The sequence below is a fragment of the Mustela erminea genome, chromosome 1 (genome assembly GCF_009829155.1).
Source record: "Mustela erminea isolate mMusErm1 chromosome 1, mMusErm1.Pri, whole genome shotgun sequence".
Classification (NCBI taxonomy): domain Eukaryota; kingdom Metazoa; phylum Chordata; class Mammalia; order Carnivora; family Mustelidae; genus Mustela; species Mustela erminea.
In genome coordinates this window covers 112125706-112148295 of record NC_045614.1, presented here as the reverse complement: position 1 = coordinate 112148295, position 22590 = coordinate 112125706, and the positions used below count along the sequence as shown (strand labels likewise).

Below are 22590 nucleotides of genomic sequence, written 5' to 3'. Positions count from 1 at the left end.
GTCATGATCCCGGGGTCCTGGGATTGAGCCCCGCATTGGACTCTCTACTCAGCAGGGAGCCTGCTTCCCCCTCTCTCTGTCTCTGCCTGCCTCTCTGCCTACTTGTGACCTCTGTCTGTCAAATAAGTAAATAAATAAAATCTTTAAAAAAATCTTACATAAATGGTGATACAGTCTATGCCTGGGACTCATCACATACCACCCATATTCAATAGGGGAGGCCCTTTCATTTTCAGAATTGTATGATTTGAGCTTTGCTGGTTTCTCTCTTGCCTCCTACAGAACATCTCTGTGTTATCTAAAGCACGAGGAGAGATGCTCCGTGGGTGAGGCGAGAGCCAGTATGAATGAAGGGTCGTTATGTCTCGCGTCTGACGGCCCCTGGCCATCCCCCTACCCACCAACAGTGCACTCCATGGCCCCAGCTGGTAAGCCCTAGGTATCCCAGGAAGCACACAGCATCTGCCCTGCGACTCCCCCTTACTCCTCCCCTCTTCCTTCTCCTTCCATGTCATCTGGGGTCTGAGGCCCCAGTCTTGATCCTGTCTCTAGCCTGGCCTTGGCATTTGGACTTAGCATCTCTGATGTTCAGAGGCCAAATCTCTGCCTCTTTGAACACCCATGGAGCCTATAAAGGGAATTTTCTCTATAGCTCCAGTCCTATAGAATCCAACTCAATCCTGGCTAATTGATGCTATCCTTCCGTTCCCTAGGAGAGGGATTTAATGTATCACAGAAGAGATCTCCTCCAACTTTCAGTTGTCCTCCAAATTTCAGTTCAAGGGCCATGCCAATAAAGCAAAGACTTCATGGTGACTGATTGCATTGACAATTTCAGGCAATGTTTTACTCATGCTTGTTATTCAACAATACTCAACAACAAATGTTCATTGATTACCCACGGTGTGCCATGGACTTATACTCGATCTCCGTATACATACAGCAACCTTGCAAGATTTTCGGGGGAGGAAGCAAAGGATTAAAGAGATTAAGTAACTTGCCCAAGGTCACACAGCTAGTACGGGGCAGAGCCAACTCTGGATGCCAACTTCGACTATACCCTGCTGCCTCATTCTATAAATATCTGGTAAGGGCTCAGTTATTTGCAAGATGTAATTCCAACCTCTTAAGGTCTCAGGCTACATAAGGACTTCTAGGGGAACCCCTCATCAATTACTCCATGGGCCTGAGTCCAAGAAAGCTAACACTCCAGAGTGTACTAATTACCCAAGGGCTTTTGGGAAAGGTGGTCCGCTTTTGGTAGGAATGAAGCACTGTTTCGGTGCCTTTGAAGTGTCTAACAGGAAATACTTCGCTTCAGCCTAAACTGCTGAGGGACATATTCAAGTGGATGACACTCGACAGGTTTGGAATAACACATTCTCCAAGTGCTCGGAGTTTATGAGCAGAGCAACAACAAAAAGAATTCCATTGCTAGACTTCTCTTTCTGGACACTCAGCCACAGTGACACTGGGATTTGGGAGCTTTCGTGTATATATTCCTTAAATCATAAAAACCCTTCACAGAGAGTTCATCCAGAAACTCCACGGAGAACTGGTTCTTAGAGACCAGCAAGATTTCCGTAGTGTCATCAGCTCATCTGCTAATACAGACTACTGCTGGTTTGAGGGACTTATCATTCCTTCCCTCCTCCCTGGTTAAAGCCATCTTTCCTCCATTCATTTTGCCTTTCTTGCAAATGTCCCCCCTCCAAGAGCCCTGGAACATGTGAGGTTTTGTTTGTTTGTTTGTTTGTTTTAAATAAATTCCTCTCTCCTTGCCAGGGCCACCTTACGAAAGAAAAATCTACATAGGTGCAAGGAGCCGGACACCAGAAGGGCTCTGTTCTTGGTTTAATTAAAGCTCTACTCCCGTGGACTTGAAATTCTTAAAGGGCCCTGCATCTTAACCTTGCACTGGCTGCCCCCATCTATATTCAGTCCTGCTCCGTGCCATGGACAGGGAGACAGGGAGAAGAGTCATGCCACACAACTGAGAGTGGGTGGCGTGCCCGTGGTCCCCCTTTGGAACTCAGCAGGCATTTCCCCACAGAGACAATCCATAAAGATGGACAGAGGTGATAAAGCTCTACCTTCCTTGGCCTCCATATTTTCTTCTCTAAAATGGAGATCATAGCACTTAACCTTGCGTGTTACTGTGAGCACTGGGTGGGACAGTGTATGTAGTACCCATCAGCATGTTTGATATACAACAGGTATTTGATGAATGAAATCCACAAGAGAAAGCAAGTGCAGAAGACAGAGTCTGAAGTCTGGAGGAGTTAGGAACTGGCTTAGAATCACGTCAGCTCCAGTGCTTATAAAGATGTCTCATTTCAGTCAGGTGACTCGGCTTCTCTCAGCCTCAGTGTCTTTACCTATAAAATCCCTTTATCTAATATTTACCTTGTAGGGTGATCATGGGATGTCAATAACATAATGTATTTGAAGAACCTAGTTTATCACTTGGCACCTAGTAGGAGCTCGGAAAATAATAGTTCTTTCTTTGGTTCCCTATAACACCATGTCTGTCCTCTAAACAATTCGTTTATAAGTGATGTAGGGACACAACCATTAGTAAGTGTCTTACACTATCCAGCTTCCTTTATGCTCTATGACTTATAAAATGGAACCTCCTTGTACGTGAAAATCACTTCATAAAAAATATTTGAAGATTACTCTTCCTTCTTTGCTACACATGAATCCCTGAAGGCAGGAATCAGGGTGTATTTACCCTTGTAGCCTAGAACACCTTCTAACACATGTCAGAATCTTAGTTGAATTAAATCTGTCTTCTGTTGTTTTTGCCAACGACAAGATGATAATTTTTCATAATATTTCTAAACTAGCAATTAATTATTAGCCTGCCAATGATTAGGAGCAGAATGTACCAAAAATAGCCCCATTAAAGGCCTTTTTATCCTTGCCCATCGCAGTTGGCTCATGTTCCTGCATTCTTGGGTCTGGTTCTTGCTCCATCAACAAAGCTATTCCACTAACGAACATAACTTAGTTTTGTACAACCAGCCACCTTCTCTGGCAACAACTGTATAGAGAAGCCAAAGGAGGAAGAATTTCCTAAAACACCAACCAAACCCCCACCCCCTTTTAGGATTTAAGGAGGCCTCAGAACTGTGACTTTAAGCCATAAGAAGGGCACGGGTCCCTGCGAGTGCCTTCTGATAGGTATGGACTTTCTCTCCAGAAAACTATATTCAGTGTCCTCTATACAATTTCAAGGGGTTCCTGGAGCTCCTGCAGCCTTTGTTAACTCAGGTTGAGGATTCTTGTTAGAATAGCCCAGAAAAGTGAATGAGCCCTGTGAAAGATTCAAGTTCCTGATAAATTCTAGCCCATGTTCAAACCAAAACAAAACAGTTACAACTCCCCAGATTTAACCTCAGGGTTGTCCCCGAGGGCTTGGCCCGGCACCTTCACTGTAAGGACATCTAGCCAAGCAAGCAGTGGGTACTCTCTGGAAAACCTAAGTTCAGCCAAGTAAAATGAAGCCTTGTTTGATAATATCGTTTACATTTCCAAATCCCCGGTATCAAGCTTTCTTCCTATCCCTTGTGGCCCTTCCTATGTTTAGCTGCTGGTGTAATGGGGTAACCATGGCAACAACCACCTGCCTATTTAAAACCATCTCCAAAGCTAAATAAGGAAGCCTGGAGAAAATGGCTGCTCGCCTGCCTCTTGGTGGACAAAGCAGGCACTCATGAGTGTTTTCCACCGGAGCAAGCAGGCGGGGTAGAAGCAGCAGGGACTCAAAGTTCTTACTAGGACGGCTGCTAGGACCTTGTACCGCAGGACCCACCTCTGCGCCACTAGGTCTCCCTTTATTTGGAGGCACGCAAATCTGTGTGCCTCTCATCCCCGGCGACCCCACTACCTTGACCTTGACCAGGGGAAGGGTGTGCAACTACCTGTAGCCTAGTCTTATTAATGGCATGGAGGAAGTGGGAAGGAAAAACAGTCACCAGATCACAGTGAAAGGCACAATTACAATTTTCTTCTGACAGAGGTATCTTTCTAATTATATTTAATCATGTGGGCAATTGACAACCACCCTATTTATATGTCCTGTGAGGACCTTCTGATTTATGGAACATGGAGAAATTTCTGCCTTCCTCTGCTTCCTCACTCTACAAACTTCCTTTGCTCTTCCCCGAGCATGCTGCTTCCTCTCATTCCTTGTTATTATCCTTCTGTACGTTTGCTTCCTTCTCCCTGGGCTGCCTTTTCTCTCTCTCTCTTTTGTAAAGATTTTATTTATTTATTTGACAGAGAGAAGAGAGATCACAAGTAGGCAGAGAGGCAGGCGGGGGGGGGTGGGGTGGGGGGATGGTGGTGGAGCAGGCTCCCTCCTGAGCAGAGAGCCCAATGCGGGGCTTAATCCCAGGACCCTCAGACCATGACCGGAGCCAAAGGCAGAGGCTTAACTCACTGAGCCACCCAGGTACCCCTGTCCTTCTCTTTTTGTCAACCTGGAAGATATACACTTGTTTCCCAGGTCTTGGCATCTCCACAGATAGAAGCCCCTCCACACCAAATTCCATGTCCTTCCTTTGTGTTCCCATAGGTTAGCTCTATTCATACCACTAAACACAAGTCACTCTGCATATCTGCCTTCCGGTCTGCATCCCTGGACTGTGAGCCCCTCTGTCCAAAACACCTACAGAACAGTGCCTGGTATGGAGTCTGTTTTCTTTTCTTTTCTTTCTTTTTTTTTTTTTTTAAAGATTTTATTTACTTATTTGATAGACAGAGATCACAAATAGGCAGAGAGGCAGGCAGAGAGAGAGGGGGGAAGCAGGCTCCCCGCTGAGCAGAGAGCCTGATGTGGGGCTTGATCCCAGGATCCTGGGATCATGACCTGAGCCGAAGGCAGAGACTTAAACCACTGAGCCACCCAGGTGCCCCCGGAGTCTGTTTTCAAAAGCTAGTGTGGAATGAACAAATGAGCAGAACCGCTATGGATTTCACAGGCATCTGGCATTTTAACAAATATGTGTGTAAGGGTATGCGTAAGGTCACCTCTGGGAAAAGAGCACCTCAGAGGTGAAAGAGAAGGAATAATTTAGCATGTACGGGAAAATGACGAAGTATGTGTAAGGAGGGTCGGCTGATTACAGTAAGGGTGGGAGTTGGATGTACACCTGTTAATAGTGATTCGTGATTGTGGGCAGGATGTGGGAGAGGGCCAGGCGGAACAGGCCTAGGACAGAAGGACCACACTAAGAAGATCAGTTCAGCTAGTAGATCGCAGATAACTTTTCCTGCAGCTGAAGTATGTTGTGATAAGACTTTCTTTTTCCCGGTTAACCTTCCGGGCAGTGGGGTCAGGGGAAAGGAGCAGGATCGAAAATGATGGCCCTCTTTGGGGGTGCAAGGCTTTAGACAAATGTCTTCAGACAACACTGGACCTCTGCTCTGAAGGGAATCCTACAGGCTGCGTAAGTCACTCCCTTCAGGCTCAGTCTGCATTCCTCCTCCCCACCTGCTGGAGGGTGGGGAAGGACCCAACGGTCATCTTGCCATGGCGCAACAAAGAGGAACGGGGATGGAAATCAACCAAAGAGAAGAAAAAAGGAAAGAAGAATGGAGAAAGGTATTTTAGCAATCCCAAGTTAGCTAGGTGCCAGTCACAACTCACTTCTAGCATATTGCCTCCCACCAGCAAGAAGGGTTTAGTTTTGTTTGCGAGAGGACTGGTTTTCTCTCTCCTTGTATTTTTGGACCTAACATCCAGGCTTCACCCAGGGGCTGAGGCTGGGACCTGGCCGGCTTCTGGTCTCACAGCCCCTGCAGGGGCCTCCCTCTGCTGCCCTCTGCTGTCGGGGGACGCGGAGGCGACGCCCTCTCCGCCCTCCGGCTCAGGCCCCGCCGCTGCCTCCCCCTCCCTTCGAGATCCAGAGGAGCTGAGGCCCCTGCCGTCCCGCCTGCCCCTCCCCACAGAAATTCTCGGGGGCTGGGGGCTGCGGAAGCTTACCGCCTAGAGAAAGCGGCCAAGCCCCTGGAGTGGGGTTCTAGTTAGCCAAGGGCAGATCCCCACCTCTTAAGACCGGCATACCACGCCCTCCCTGCCGGCCCGCCGGCCCTCCCACTGCACAGCACCCTCTGGGAGAGGACAGGCGGCCAGGCTGCGGCAGGTTTCTGACACCGATTTCTGCTTGGAAATGGAAACCCTCCTTCCGGCAACGTGGCAGGAAAGCCAAGTCAAGTCCCTGGGCGACCGGGCCAAGAACGTTTGGGTGAGAGCAGGTGGACGCCTGGGTCTGGCCGGCTGCGTGGGGCAGGGCGGGTCCGGCGGGCAGTGCCTACGGGGAGGGATGCAGCATCATGACACTCTTACCTGCTGTTGAATTTTTCAGGGTGTTTCTCTCTCATCACGTGGAATCTGTGTGCAATGGAAGCATCCTGAAAGGGAACGAGAGGAAAACAGACGCCTGGTTAGTGGTCATGACCGTGCCATGTGGAAAGAATGGAAGCACACAGGCTTTCACCGAAAGCCCCCAAACCTGGAGAACTGGGGTCACAGGGGAGAAAAGGAGGGTCCCACAAAGGAGGAACACCAGGTCTAAGGTTAAGGGCTAGCCACCAAAGCTGGTAGAGCCCAAGCCGCTCTGCTCCTTGCGCTTTTCACTCTCGGCCATAATTCAGGGTGAATGAAGGGGACAGCCGCTGCCCTTTGAGGGGAGAGCGTGTGTCTGGGTGTGGGGGCAGTTAGAGTGCAGAGGCCTGTGCGTGGGGTTGAGTGTGAATTTCTGGAAATGCCTTGCCATATTAACTCTTTTTAAAAAATACTTTTTATTTGGGAATATTTTAAGACTCACAAGAAGTTGCAAAAATAGTACAGAGAGTTCCTGTATCCCTTTCACCCAGCTTCCCCCAATAACATCTTATGTAACGATGGTACATTGTCAAAACCAGAAAACTGACTTCAGTAGATGCTATTATATATAAATTCTAGTCATCTGCATCAGGAGAAATAATTAGTAGCATTGAATAACATAGCTTAGTAGTATATTTAAATGTCTGGCTTCTCTTACTTGATCTCCACAGAAAGGACCTTCCCCAAGGTCAAAAAGAGTCTCACTAGCACCTTCTGTAGACTCTATGCTGCCCTTCTATTTGCACACCCGCTTTGCTGCGCTATTGGCCACCTGCTCCTCAGAACTCACTATTAGGAAGGCTCCCATGACACCATGTTTCTGGGCTTTCCATCCTCTGATCAGACCTTCTCAGCCCCGAGTCTTATCTGCAGCCTACACTCCATGTCATAGACCATCTCGAGTTCTCACACTTATTACTAATGTCTCTGATGTCTCCACAGTGTCTATTTCTAGAACCAACCCTCAGCTTCAGCCCTAAAACCAAGCTCATCTTTCCTCCTCATGCTAGGTCTTTCACCCTCATTAATGGTCTCCTTGTCCAGCAGAAGAATGTGTTGAGCCCCCTCACTGCTCAGGCCTCATGCCAACACGTTAGGTGCAAGTGCTGGGCTTTAGAAAGAAATAGGAGAATCAAGCTGCAGGTTGGGGGGCAGGGAGTGACACAGAAACAAGGGAGCTGACTCAGATATGTGCAGAAAAAAAAGCTACAGAAACTCATTTACTACACTGTGTGGCTAAAAGAGAACTGAAATTCCATTTAAGTGAATGCATATTAATCCCATTTCTTGGTATGTACTCATAAAAGAAAAATTCTGAATGTTATCATTATTTTTTAACATCAGGAGGTATCGTTCAGTGGAGCAGCTTTTTTTGAGTATGTTCTGTGTGTGGGGAGTAAAATATAGGCCAATGGTGGGAGACAGAAAGTCTGGAAGCAAGTTAGGGGGCAAAGAGGGGCTTCTGTCATACTTGTATTTGGCAGAGGAGTAAACCCAGTGGGCAGCCCACTACAGAGGCAAGTCTAGGCCAAGGGCTTTTTTTGTGTGTGGTTGGCCACACTCCTGCTGAAATAATGTTTTGGGAACTTAACATTTATTTCTTTTTCTTTTTTAAAAAGATTTTATTTATTTATTTGAGAGAGAGAGAAGGAAGAGAGGGAGAGATCTCATGAGCAGGTGGCAGGGGTAGAAGGAGAAGCAGACTCCCTGCTGATAGTGACCCTGAAGTGGGGCTTGATCCCAGGCCCCCAGGATCACGACCCTAGTCAAAAGCAGATGCTTAACCGACTGAGCCATAGAGGCGTCCAGGATATTAACATTTAAACTCTAGGTATTGATTGTTTCATTTTTCCTTTAAGACACATGGAGAATTGAAGGTCTTCGTTAGGACCCCATGGACACATGGTAGGACGTGTGCAGGGCCTCCAAGCCTCTGTCCTAGGGGGCTTCTCAGGCAGCAGGCCTTCATCTCCCACCGCCGCACCCCCCAGCTCTGAGCAAGTTTCAGTGAACACTCTGAATAAGATTCCTGTGTCATCTGTCAAATGCTTCTCTAGAATTCAAGAAAATATTCCTTCTACTTGTGTTCCTTTGAAGCACTAATTTTCTTCTGTCAGAGGAGAAAAGAAAGAAAGAGGAGGAAAGAAAAAAGTCATCACATGTTGCCTGGCATGATCTGTGCTTTGCTCCCCCCCCCCCCCCCCCCCCCGCCAACATACCCCTAAGACTCTTAGGATTGGTGTCTGGTTTTCTTACTCTCAGGGATATGGGCACAGGCTCCCTCCCTCTGCACAGTTCTGATTATCCTTGTTGTTTTTAAAGACTTTACTTATTTATTCAACACAGAGAAAGAGAGAGTACAAGCAGGGAGAGTGGCAGAGGCAGAGGGAGAAACAGGCTCCCTGCTGAGCAGAAAGCCCGATGTGGGACTCAATCCCAGGACCCTGGGATCATGACCTGAGCCAAAGGCAGACACTTAACCCACCTGAGCCACCCAGGTTTCCCTGCTGTTGTTATTTTTTTTTTTTTTAAACTAAGTTTTGCAAAGCTTCCTTTCACAAAGACCAGAGCCTTGATAATATTATTAGTTAAGCATGGGGTTCCATTGTAACCTCCCAACAAGTGCACAAAGTAGCAAGGGATAGCTGAGCAGGAAAGGAGATGCTGATAAAGACCTTGACTCTGGGGCACCTGGGTGGCTCAGTGGGTTAAGCCGCTGCCTTCGGCTCAGGTCATGATCTCAGGGTCCTGGGATTGAGTCCCGCATCAGGCTCTCTGCTCTGTGGAGAGCCTGACTCCCCTCCCCCTCTCTCTCTATCTGCCTCTCTGCCTACTTGCAATCTCTGTCAAATAAATAAATAAAAATTTTAAAAAAATCTTTAAAAGATCTTGATTGTGACCACATTTCTCTACCCGGAATTTAAAAGAGTGAAGACTCTTTTGCCCTCTATTGAGCTCTGCGTCAGCCCCTGAGCTGGGAGTGATTTCTTTAAATTTTGGAAACTAGTACTTCAAGAGTCCAGACCCTTTCTTGGTAATAATTACAGCAACATGAGACTTCCATTTAGAAGGGCCAGGTGGATGGAGATGGGAATTGCAAAGCGTTGGAAGTGATGGCATTTCTGAAGGTCATTCTCCAGTGTCCCTTCTGTGAGGTGTGAGGAACAGAGGAGATGATGGGCTGCTCTTTCCTGAACTAAAACTAAAAGTCCAAAAGATTTTTTTGTGCTCCTTCCCAATATAAGCAACCATAATTTGGACTCTGAGATATTTGGATGTCTAGGCCAGTGATGTCCGATAGAAATAAATTTAAATTTTTTCTAGTAACCACATTAAAAAAGTGAAAAGATGAAATTAACTTCAATAATATATTTTCAGTGACAAATATTATCATTACAACATGTAATCAATATAAAAAACCACTGAGATCTTTAAAATTCTTTTATACTACATTTCTGAAATTTGGTGTATATTCTATCCTTACAGCATCTCTCAATTTAGACTAGTCTCATTGCAAGTACACAATCACCCTATGTGGCTAATGTCTACCATATTGGACAATGCAGGTCCAAGTCACTTGGGCAACTTATGGAGATAAAAAGGACAAAGGAGACAATAAAACAGATCATTTGGAATTTGGATAGTTCTGAAAAATTATGGCAGATGGGAAGATGAAAAAGAGTGTGGACCTGTTGTCCCAGATATCTCTCAGTGAGTCCCATTGTCTTAGGACCTCCAAGGGCTCTCAGGTGACACACAAGAACTTAACCCTGAGGGAATCCAAAAAGTTGCAGGGAAAAGGTGCAGGAGCCCGCAAATTCCCTAATGCGTAGGGGGCTCATCATTTTGGAAACTCAGCTGGTGAAGACTGAGAACTACAATCTGTAAGGTGGAGAATGGTGTGCGGGTTAGTGTGGAGACTGTGGCCTCTCCTTGGCCCATGGGATCCCCTAGCAGCAGAAATAGATTTCATTGAATCAAGGGATTAGCTGTCCACTCCTCCCGTGGAGGCTCAGTGACAGCAGAGCCTTTGAGGCACTGGGCATCACACATACCTCAGGAATTACTTCACGGGCCCAAACTTCCTGTCACTGATACCTGGCCATCCTGACATTTCTGCAAATCCAAAAATAAAGAGAAAGGACGAGAAGGCCAGAGAAGCCAGAGGAAGTAGCAGCCTGAATGACTGTGTTTAAAATCTCCTGCCAAGGGGTGCTGTCAGTTAGAGGGACTGAGAAGGCCGACTCTCGGCTCGTCACTGGTAGAGGACCAGCATGTGTGTAGGGGAGGGGAATGTGGTAATGATGGGGCCATGGCGGTCCTCTGTGTGGCCCTGTTTATCCCTCCATGCGTGACATGGATTTTGCTGGGGCCCCAGTGAACTCATCAGGACAAATGCTTTCCCACCAAGGGCCACCACAGCAGCGGTCACTGTCACGGTCCTCACCTTTATATATGCAAGGCAGCAGACACCTGACATCACTCAGATACCCTGAGTCCTTCAACAGAGGCAAAGACTTCGCAAGGCTCTCTTTGCCAAAGGAGTCTGACTCTGATTATCACAAGGAAGTAAAATTGTAAGTTGGTTTACATACCTACTTCTCCTCTTACAAAGTTTGGGAAGTCAAATAGGGAGGAAGAGCTTCTGCAAATGTCAGCCCCAGATTCTGTCAGAGTTGCGTGTTGGCTACTTGTTTTCTCAAGAATTTCCCTTTCCAACTTTTAAAGAGCGAGCATACAAACCCTGCAAACATTTTATTGAGAGAAGCCTTAGGGTACACCAAAGAGATAAAAACCATCCTGGTTCCTCACTGCTTTGTAATAAAATATTAAACACACCTAAGCGAAATGTGTATGGGAAAAAAAAATTGTGAGAAAGATATTGTGGAGTTCTTTATAACTTAAAAGATGGACAGACTGGGTTATTATAAGTCAGCCCTAGGCAAATAAATACCCTGACCAGTGAGTGTGATGGAGAATCTGTTTGTATGCGTTTCCTTGGGGGACACTTAGGTGGTCTCCTTTCCTTCCTCCTGTCCCCCAGCTTCCTTCCTTCCTTCTTAGTTGCAAAAATGAACTAAAACCATGATAATCATGGCTTGTGGGGTTAGAGTGAGGTTATCTAGGTAAGGTGAGGCTGTTTATTCCTTTTTGGTGTGTTTATCCATGGTCAGGAAGTACTAAGTGAGTGAAATTTTTTGCATATGGCACTGTGTAGAGACAGACAGGAGGGATCAAGAATCATGTTTTGGCAGCCAGAGCTGAGTGTGTCAAGGGGCTAAAGACTCTGAAGGCAGCCACAGCTGTAAACTGCCATCTAGAAGTTTCCAGGCAGGATACCCGGCCCTGCTACTCCTCTCTCCCTTCTGTCTCGTAGAGTCTGTGTCCCAGCCTCACTTATCATTTTTCTCCATCTAGTTCAGTTCTGGTTTCTGCTCCTGTGTAAGAACACTTCTTCTGACCATTCTTCTTTGTTCTGATGGGCTGTCTCCACTCACTGAAGATTGGTGGGGACCATCTACATCAGAATTATCTCATAGGCCTGCAAACTTCCAGACCTTGCTCAGGCCAACCGAATCAGAAAGCAAACCAGGATCTGTCATGAGGGTGGAATTTACATCTCCGACAAAGGGCACCAGTGAGTCATCACACACTAAATGTTCAGACTTCCCCTGCCCGCTACCAGTGCTACTATGAAGGAAAGCATCTGAAGACGGAGAGGGCTGTTCAGAGGTTACATGGCTCCTGGTCCACAGCTCAGGGGCTCTGGAGCTCAACCCCAGTGGTTCTCAGCTCCACCACTCAGAGACCTGTCTCTGTATTATTCTAAGATGCAGTTCCTTCTTACAAAATGCAAAAGGGTAATGACTATACCTATCATGTCACTATCAAGGTCGCTTCATGTGCAGCGAGGACTCAATAAATGTTAGCAAGCTATACTCTGGTTACTCTAGGAAAAACACTCAAGTTTTTGTGAAATTATCATGATGGGAAGCCCACGTTCTAGAAGCCTCCTGAATACCAGACCTGTCGATCATGTCCCACTGGCAATAGCTGAGGACTGTGCGTTCCTGCTAGGGGAAGTGGGGCCTGAGCTGGCGGCCAAAAAGGAGAGAAGCATTTGAGCCAACAAGAAGAGGAAGGAGGGGTCTGCCTAGGTCACTGGAGTGGGGGCAGCTGGAAGAGGTCTATGGAGAAGCATCTGCCATAACTGAGGCCAGGTGAGCTGGGGAGATAAACCAGATCGGGGCACAGGGCCCTGAACATGCCGCCAGTCCAATCTCCCATTCTTTTTTTTTTTTTTTAAGAAGTTTAAATGAATATTTTTAAAAATTCTTTTTAAAAAATTTTTATTTTTTTTTAAATTGCTTTTCAGTGTTCCAGAATTGTTTACGCACCACACCCAGTGCTCCATGCAATATGTGCCCTCCATAATACCCACGACCAGGCTCACCCAACCTCCCACCCCCCCCCCCCCTCCTAATTCCCATTCTCTCAGACCATGACTGTTGGTCCAGTGATGCCTCTGTCTTCTCTTGTAGCAATAGAAAAACAGTGCTGGCTTAGGAGCCCCAAAATGATAGCCAATTGCTTCATCTGACTCTTTGTTTCCTTATCTACAAAATGGAGCTACTACTCTTATGGCAGCTCAAATGCAGTCACAAGAATCAAGAAAATAGGGGCGCCTGGGTGGGCTTAGTGGGTTAAAGACTCTGCCTTCGGCTCAGGTCATGATCTCAGGGTCCTGGGATCGAGCCCCGCATTGGGCTCTCTGCTCAGCGAGGAGCCTGCTTCCCCCTCTCTCTGCCTGCCTCTCTGCCTACTTGTGATCTCTGTTGAATAAATAAATAAAATCTTAAAAAAAAAGAAAGGAATCAAGAAAATACCTATAAATATGGTAAATTTTAAATTCTGTAAATATATGGTATTTTAAAACATCCTTTCCCCTTCCATAGCTCTTCCTCGGGTCTTCTTATTAAAGACTGTATCTGTCTATTTATTTATTTGAAAGAGAGAAAGAGAAGGAGACAGTGCATGCAGTGTGGAGGGTAGAGGAGGAGGAAGAGGGAAAGAATCTGATGCAAACTCCACGCTCAGTGCGGAGCTGACGTGGGGTTTGATCTCACCACCCTGACCATGACCTGAGCTGAAACCCAGAGTCGGATGCTCAACTGACTGAGCCACCCGGATGCCCTTCTAGTCTTATTAAAAAATCTTTCCTTAAATCTGCTCTTCTCTTAAGCTATGTATTATTTCCCCATCTAGTTACTTTTTCTTTTTAAGCTACAAAAGTTTTCAAAAGAGGCACAGGCGAGGATGGTTGACAAAAGCAACTACCACACAATCTGGGCCCAGATGGTTGGTTTGGAGGGATTTCTATGCACCTGACACGAGCAGGGTAATTCTAGAGGCAAGGAAACTGAGAGGAAAGCCTGTAAGGCACAGCAGGCTGTGTTAGTTCCCGGTCCTCACTAGTCAAGTGTCCGCAGACCTCGTCTGTAAAATGGGGACTATGGGGACAGTGACACCTGCCAGACTGCAAAGGATTGTGATATATAAGGTCTACAATAGTGGAGAGCTCACAGTAGGTGCTCAATAAATGCTAGTGTCTTTGATGCATCCCCCTCCTGAAACCCGGCTCTATCTATGGAATGGATGGATCTTTTTTCTTCCAGATCTCATCCTTAACAGTTTCTGGTCGAAAAAGGAGTTCAGTATAACAAACTGAGTTGTGTTTGATATGCTGGGGGCTGGAGGAAGAAAGAGGAATGTGGAGCTGTCCTTGTGCTCTGTGTGTGTGTGTGTGTGTGTGTGTGTGTGTGTGTAGGAGGTATGTTGTGTGTGTGTGTGTGTGTTAGAGGTCTGTTAGGGGTGTGTGTTGGGGATGTGTGTGTGTGTAGGAGGTATGTTGTGTGTGTGTGTGTGTGTTAGAGGTCTGTTAGGGGTGTGTGTTGGGGATGTGTGTGTATGCATGCATGTGTGTTGGGGATGTGTGAAATGGGCACAGTAAACCAATCCCTCCAATCCAATGCAGAGAGTACATTGGCGGGGTGAACACAGAAGGCTGTGGAAAATACCTAGAAGGATTGTGGAACTCACCTGAGGGTGGGGTCAGCTGGGAGGAGATGCCCCCAGAGGTTTATGAGCACCCAGTGTGAGGAATACAGTTGAGATGGGAGAGAACAGGAGAGAAGGAATTCTGACAGCTAAGTTAGCTAAGCCAGCCTGGGACCACTGGTTCTCTTTAAAGGATCCGAATTCTCAACTCTGGAAGCTCACATGAGAGTCTTAGCCTGACTTTGCCCCTTGGTTATTACTTCTTTTAAACTGTTTCAAATTCTCCAAAGGATAAATCTGTTTTTAAAATATTTTCTAATTTTCTTGTGTTAATTCCAATTATAGGGAAGGGAATTTCCTCCCTAATCTAGGGTGGGGGTTTGGTACATTCTGGATGAACATACCCAGGCCACACACAAGATGCCTGGACCCGAGTCGAGACTAGGACAGCTGGGAGAGGTGAAGAGTAGGGACCTAGAGGGGGAGGACGGGGGACCAGAGCCTTCTGCCCACCAAGACGTTTCTCATCCATGCAGAAAGGCAATCCTTGACCAACTCACCACACCAATGGAGAAATAGTTGTTCATGATGTTGTACGGGACTTGGTCCCCATTCTCCACCTCCTCTCTGGGGATGACTTCCAGATGCCAACGGTCTAGCATCACCAAGGGGCTCTGCTCGATGTCCTTCAGGATTTTTGTCAAGCTGCCCCCTTCATAACCTGTGGAGCACAGCATTACATCTGACTCAAGGCAGAAAGGCTAAGTGGTTACCGACATACAGGCAGCTATCAGGACAGGGAACTCTGTGGGCTTCTGTGACCAGGAGACTTCCCAGTGTGTCTGGGGCCCCAGAGACACTTAGGTTCCCTGAGCCATGGAGAAGGAGAGGACAACACGGTGTAATCAGAGAGAAGCTGGGTAGATTTGGAAGGCAAAGGGGTGGGGGCTGGCCAAAGGTAGGCAGACCCGTGTAGCCACATCAAGTCCTAGAGAACTGGTGGGCTGGGGGGCTGGGAAGCTGCACACGGGAGAACAAAGGGTCTGTTCCAGGACTAGGTCATGTCAGAGATGGACAGTGTGGTAGGCAGAATTTTAGGATGGTCTCCCCAGCCCTCTACCACCCTCCACCCAGGGGTATACACCCTCCAATTCACGGGGCTTATAAATAAGACAGGACAGTCATTGTCGTGATTAGCTATACTATTTGGCACAGGAGACTTTAAGCAAGGGAGATTATCTGAGTGGATCTGACCTGATTGGTTGAGTCCTTAGAAAGGACTGGGCTTTTCCTTAAGAAACTGATTCAAAGGGCGCCTGGGTGGCTCAGTGGGTTAAGCCGCTGCCTTCGGCTCAGGTCATGATCTCGGGGTCCTGGGATCGAGTCCCGCATCGGGCTCTCTGCTCAGCAGGGAGCCTGCTTCCCTCTCTACTCTCTGCCTGCCTCTCTGCCTACTTGTGATCTCTGTCTGTCAAATAAACAAATAAAATCTTTAAAAAAAAAAAAAGAAACTGATTCAAAGCTCTCATTGAGAGGGATTTCAGATGAGGGAGATTCTCTCTTGCTGGCTTTGAAGATGGAGGGATCCATCTATCAAGGAAAAAGGAAGCCTAAAGGATTTGATAGTGGTCCCAGCTGATAGCCAGCAAGGAAATGGGGACGTCAGTCCTTGAACCACAAAGGACTCAATTCTACCAACAACATGAAAGAGCTTTGAAGGAAATTCTCCCTCAGAGACTCTAGAGAGGGGCATGGCCTGTGCAACAACACCCTCACTTCAGGCTGGCAGGCAGAGAACTGAGTCAGGCTGTTCCAGGCCTCCGACCCAGAGGACTGGGAGCTAACAAATGAATGTTTTGAGCCTCTACATTTAGGATCATTTGTTATGCAGCAATAGAATTGCAAATCATGAGAGGTTAGTGGGAGAAAGAGTCTTTTCCTTCAGGTGACACTCCTGCTGTCCTGCTTATTTTAGGGCAACCCCAAAGAGTATTTTCAAGTTGTTAGTTTGGTCAGCTCTTCAGGGATGCCTCCCAAGACAGCAATGGTAGCAACTACGTAGCTGAGGGCCTGGGGGCTCTCTGGAAGCACGGGGCTGGGCTTCCCGCACAACCCTGGTGCAGAGCTATGCTGCCTAGAAGTGCGCAGCATGAGACTACATTCTGCTTGTTCCTCTTGAACAGAGGGCTCTTCCCTAGCCTCAGTGTGTGGCTGAGGACATCTGTGCCTGCCAACTTCCTTCTGGGGCTGGCTCCTGCTTCCTCTGCTCCTGCCGCCAGGCACGCACCCAGCTCTGAACACTGACCGCTGCCTGAGCTGGTCTTGAATCCTTGCTGAATCGATCAGCCATCTGGAAGCCCATCCCTGTTCTGCCTGCCAGACTGCTATGTCCCTTCCACGTGCTGCCCTGACCTCCTCTGTGTTCTGGAGCATTCCCAACTCCATGGGGGCGGTTGCAGTTTGCAGAGTTCTCCTTAGCTCCTAGCCCCTTGTCCCGTGAGCTGGTCACCACATTGAGATCCTCTCCCAGCGGGTTTGCGAAATGAGGGCCTCTGGCCATGAGGGCCTCTGGCCATGGGGGCCTCTGATGAGCTGGACGCCCCAGTAGCTGAGCATACAGCTTCTCAGTTTGTATTCTGAGTCCTAATTCAGAAGAAGACCAGTAGCTTGGAGAGGAGGGAGTTTTATCCCGACGACGCCTGCATGAGCCCCTACTAGAGCGAGCAATGTGGGGCGAAATAGATATGACCCTAAAGCTATGCTCTGTTGAGGGGAGCAGGCTCTAGGTTGAGAGTCTCTGCATCAGAGAATATAGACTGAGGGCTTAGCACAGGTCTCAGCAAGACTTGGAGGGCAGGGGAATGGTCATGGGGTACGGAGGACTCTGTGAAATGTAATTCTTAAAAGGGAAGTTCAGCCTGGCCCTGACGAGCTCCCCTGGAGACGGGAGGGCTTGTCCCCAGAGGGGTGCCACCGGCACACAGACTCACCTCCTCCCCAGCGGAGACAGCGGGCCAGGTCATTTCCTGTTCCGAGAGGCAGGACCGCCACCGGTGGATGTTTCGCGAAGTTGGCCTTATCTGCAACCATGCAGAAGACAAAACCATAGGCCCAGGTTACGAAAACTGAGGGTTATTTAATTATCCCTGATCTGAGCCTTAGAACCCTTTCATAGCATCTCTGTTTGCAGAGTTCCCATGATGGAAAGTACCATTGCTTCCTAAAGCCGTCTCTTCTGTCCATAGCGTGGGAACCACTCCAAAGGATTTTCATACTGAGCTCCCTCTGTCTCCCTGGAACTTGTACCTGCTTCTCTACATCTCATCCAAATTCTTTCCTTTGAGGTGACAACGTACACCTCAAACACATTCATTTGTCATCATAGCTAACACCTTCTCCCTTTGTCCCTCACAGCAACTCTGCGGGGGTATTATCATGCTCCTGCTAGATGACGGGAGAGAGATTCAGAGGGGGAAAGTAAGTCCCGGGTCAGGATGAAACCCAGATCTCTGTGGTCCCAAGTCCAGGCTCCTCCTTGTTTCAGGGGCTAGGCAGGTGCACAGAGAGTGACACAGGCAGGTCTGAGAAATCAGGGAATGGTGGGACGTTTGGGAAACAGGAGCTGTCTCATCTAATTGTCATTCAGGTTCAAAGTTTAAAAATAATATTGTGTCTAACAAAACCTCAAAGTGTTATTTAGCACGCGGGTATGAATTCATCACTTCCCGCACCTCCCAGACTCGCAAATCCCCAATCCCCAAGCTGCTCTGCCCTGTGACTTGTGAGGACGCATCAGACTGAACCGCTGGAGGAAGCAGACCGAACATGCCTGGTTTCACCAGCTGCAGACACTCAGCAACAGGTTGGCCTGGCCACAGGGAGGAAGGTGGGACAGGCACGTGCAGCTCCTGGGCTCCAGGGGGCACCACGGACAGAAGCTGCAACACACCTGTGTCCGTGGATGCACCTGGGGGCGGGGGAATCAACAAGTGGCCCAAATGTTATGGCTGCCCTCGAAAAAGGGGAGCTCACAGGCCCCCCAGGGTTGTCTGGCTCCTGCTGAGCTCAGGCAAGGCCCAGGGTTGAGCTCAACACCGGGAGGTTTAAGAGGGGGGACAGAGCAAAGCGATGGGCTCTGTCATTGCTCCTGGAACATGTGGTCTGCATGTCTGCTTCCCTGCCTTTGTGCCTGCTGCTCCCTTTGCCTTCTGTCTGCTCCTTCTGCGGTCCCCATCTCAAACAGGTGACCCATCTTCACGGTGTTGAGGCTAGAAACACGGATGTCATCCTAGGTTTGTCCCTCTTCCTTACCCTGCCTCCATTCACACAGCAGTTTCCATGTGCTGCTTCCTTAATAGATCTCTCAGCAATCTCTTGTCACTATTCCTCTGGTGATGCCTGAGTTCAGGTACATGATTCCTCTCCCTCTCTAGAGTGTTTTTTGTAATTGACTACCTGTCTGTTCTCTGAATGTACTGTAACCCCCCTAGGGGAACTATGTCTCATTCATCACAGTATCTCTGCACACATTTACTGAGTGCCTACTATGTGCCCAGTGCTGTGTTAGGTACTGTGGCTCTCATAGTGGGTCAAAGTGCCATGACACAGGCTCTAATGGTGCTTACAACTGAAAGGGAGAGACAGATATTAATAAAGTCTTCATATAAATGATGCATAATTTCAAATTCATACTGGAAAGGGAAGAACTACAATCATATAATAAGGTGACTGAGGCTGGGTGTCAGGGAAGCCTCCTCTGAAGAAGCCACACTTTGACTGAGATCTGAAGTAGAAATTGACGAAGGAATGGCCAGGGAGCATATCTGACAGGAGGAACTGCTTGTGCAAAGGCCCTGTGGTAGAAGGGAGACTGGTGTCTTCAAAGGTCTAAGAGATGGACTGGGTGCCCGGAGTTTAGAGGGAGAGGAATGGAGGTATGAAGTAGGGTCAGAAGGCCTGGAAGCTATTAGAGCACCAGGACCTTCTAGGTGATTTAAGAGGCTTTTGTTTTTCTCCTAAGAATGATGGGAGGCCACTGATGTGCTTTATGTACATCATGAACCCGCTGACATTTAAAAAAGACTGCTCTGGTTGTAGAGCATAAGCAGATCGGCACCGGGATCAAAGTGGGGGCGGCTGAAGGCACTGAATAAAGGCTTTAATATTCTGGAATGAATGAACGAGCATGATGTGGATACTCCTTTCACCACTGCTTTCTGTTGTTAGGCCACCAAACTGTCGTATGACCTTTATTCTTTCAGTTGTGGGCATGTCCTTTCCCTGGTCTTCCCTGCAGGTGAATTTTATAAAACCACCAAGGCCGACATTCTCCTTCGTGATGGAGAGGGAACCATGTGAGCAGCTCCCAGGACAGCAGCCACCCAGCTTTTCTTCCCTGGGCTCCCAGAGGATGCCTCCCCCACCCCCACCCCCCACAAACAACTCCGGAGCTGGAGGTGACAGGAGAGCGTGGGTGGCTGCCTGGCAGGGCTGTGTCCATGGAAACTGGAGCTCCTGCGGGGAGCAGAGGGTGGCAGGTGTGCTGGGTGTGGTCCCCTCCCGGTGGGCTGCCTACGACCCCCACAGGGGCAGCTTTCCCTGCCCTGGTCAGGGTCTGCCCATGCCCATCCCTGATGCCTCTCTTCCTCTCATCCTGTTGCTTCCACCTTCAGACAATATCCAGAAGCTGACTCCTCCTCACCACCTCCTCTGTATCTCCTATTGTCCAGGCCTTGGTCACCTGTCACTCAGATTCCTGCAGGAGCCTCCTGATGGGTCTCCCTGCTGCTGCCCTTTTCTTATGATCTGTTGTGTCTTTCCTCTGCTCCAAACCATGAAGTGTCTTGGGACCTTTCTTGTATGAAAGTCATATTCTGTCTACTGTCCCCTACATCCTAGTGACTTGGCCCCATGCCATCTCTGCTTCATCCTCTGGCACTTTCGCCTCACGCACCCTGCTCTGAGCACGCTCTGCAGCCCACCTGCTGCCTTCAGCCACCTAGCCTGATCCTACCTCAGGGCCTTTGTATATGCTGTCCCTTCTGCTGGAACTGCTCTTTCCTCAAGTATCCTCACAGCTCACCTCTCTTCCAGGTCTCCATGCAAATGTCATCTGTTCTGTGAGGTCTTCCCCAAACACTGGGTCTTAGACTGGAGACCATCCCCAACCCTACCTACCTTGCCCCTTCCCTGCTATGTTTGTATTACCTTCTGATATGCTACATGTTTCCATCACTTTTTTGGTGACTGCCTGTCTCCTCCCTCTAGAAAGGAAGCTCCGAGAGAGAGGGATTTCTATGCGTTTGTTCACTACTGCATCTCTAGTGCTTGGAGGAGAGCTCAGCGCATGGAGGTGTCCATGCAGTATGTGTGGGAGGAATGACAGACAATTCCAGAGTTAGTCTTCATTATTTACGGGAGATGAGATGTCCAAGAACCCTCCAAGGACCTGCAGATCCAGACAGAGCTGGACTGAAACCCAGGCCTCCTGATTCCCAGCCTCAGCCCTCCCCATTAGCCTTCTAATCTAAGCATACTGGACACAGAACAGCGTGACCTTTCTTTGCTTGTACTGATCTATGCTTTCTAGTTCTGCTTTCTGGACTCAGGTTCCGGTGCTCGTCTCAAGGTGATTTGCCTCAGGCTATGGATGCACCTATGCTTAATTCTGTGGCCTTTTCCCATTCCCCTGGGTCTGGCCAGAGTCCTAGTCCTGCCCTTTCTCCCGTGCAGGTCCCCAAACGGACCTGTCCTGCCATTGCCCAAACCCCGGCCATCAGAAATGTTCATGAGGTGAGGCCGGAAACTAAACAATCACACCTGTACCTGTGGGCACCCTTCCATTTTTCTTTTCCTCCCAAAGCAGATGTGTAGTTAAGCAGCACTCCAAGAGTGGAAATAAGGATGAACAAGACATGGCTCCATTTCTCTCTCCTGCTGATTGCCTGCCTCTGACTTTCAATATACTTATCATTAATAAACTCTAAAGGCCCTCCCAGTCCATTCTTACCAATGCAATCCAAAATCCAGCCGACTGTCCCATCTCCTCCGCAAGCCAGAACACGAAAGTCTGGAGTATCACGGAAAAAGTTCAACCTGAGAAGTAAAAGGCCAAAATGGTCTTATTTACTAGGCTGTGGCTGACATTTGACACTGCTTGAGTCAGCGTCTCCCCTGTTCCCTGGGAGTATGTTACAGCCCTGACTCCTTTTGGGGTTGAGGGGATCACTTAGTATTCTGAGACCAGAACTTCAGGGCTGCGGAAGAATAGGGAAGAATCGGGAAGAATCCTGGGGAGCCTTCCTTGTAGAAGGAGAATCTGACTCAATATTCAACACAAAAGAAAATGGTTTTTCTAGATCCGCTGCTATTTGTACGGAGGAGGCCACCGTTTACTTCTTTGGGCACCAATACAATCAACCCCAATGTTCCCACTCCTCTCTGGCTCTCCTTCCTGCTCTGTCCTCCCAAGCTCTCCTGTAATTCAGATGTAGTGAACTAGCCGGATCTCCATCCCACTGTCCTGTGGGTCTGGACCGAAGCGGAGGGAGCACCACGGCTCTTCATGGGGGGCTCACAAAGCTCTAAGGCATCTGTAGATAGAATCCAGAGGGCCATGAACTTGGGAGGAAAAAATGGTACATTCTTACCTTGCGTAGGGCCTGAGATTTAGCCTCTCCAATTATCGAAGTGGGCAACAAATCACAGAGGTTCGAATAATACCGATGACTTTGTTAGAAGTCAAATTCACAGGTATTTTCATGTTATACTACAGTTCTGGCAGCTGCCCTTACTACCACTTATGCTCATCACTGCTTTAATTAACGGTCGTTACTAGATCCGCCTCTGGATCTTACCAAAAATGTGTTAGTAAATCACATATATTCCGGTATCGCAATACTTTTGTTTTTAATATTTTGATTACTGTCTTTCAGTATAGTTCGTTTCCCTGAGGATCATGTATATTTCACTTTACGCATTAAGAAAAATTCCGAGAAGAGGTCCATTGGCTTCAACAAGCTGCCAAATGGGGCAGAAACAATTTACCAGCCCTGAAAGAGAGGGGGCTAGTAAAGCGGCTTGCAGATTGCCTTCCAGTCACAGGTCACGATGGAGGAGTGATTACGATCATGGTGACT

At 48.1% G+C, this 22590-nt stretch overlaps 1 protein-coding gene across 5 annotated transcripts in view; it reads right to left on the bottom strand.

Moving 5' to 3' along the window:
• The window catches only part of DGKG (diacylglycerol kinase gamma), a 197322-nt gene that overhangs the window by 80540 nt on the left and 94192 nt on the right, over window positions 1–22590 (bottom strand). For all 5 annotated transcript variants that reach the window (XM_032338301.1, XM_032338304.1, XM_032338312.1 and 2 more), the window contains 4 exons: window positions 21462–21547; window positions 17443–17532; window positions 15013–15173; window positions 6356–6420 (listed from right to left, as the gene is read on the bottom strand). In XM_032338301.1, coding sequence (XP_032194192.1) covers window positions 6356–6420; window positions 15013–15173; window positions 17443–17532; window positions 21462–21547 — 402 coding nt within the window. The remainder of the gene's footprint in view (window positions 1–6355; window positions 6421–15012; window positions 15174–17442; window positions 17533–21461; window positions 21548–22590) is intronic.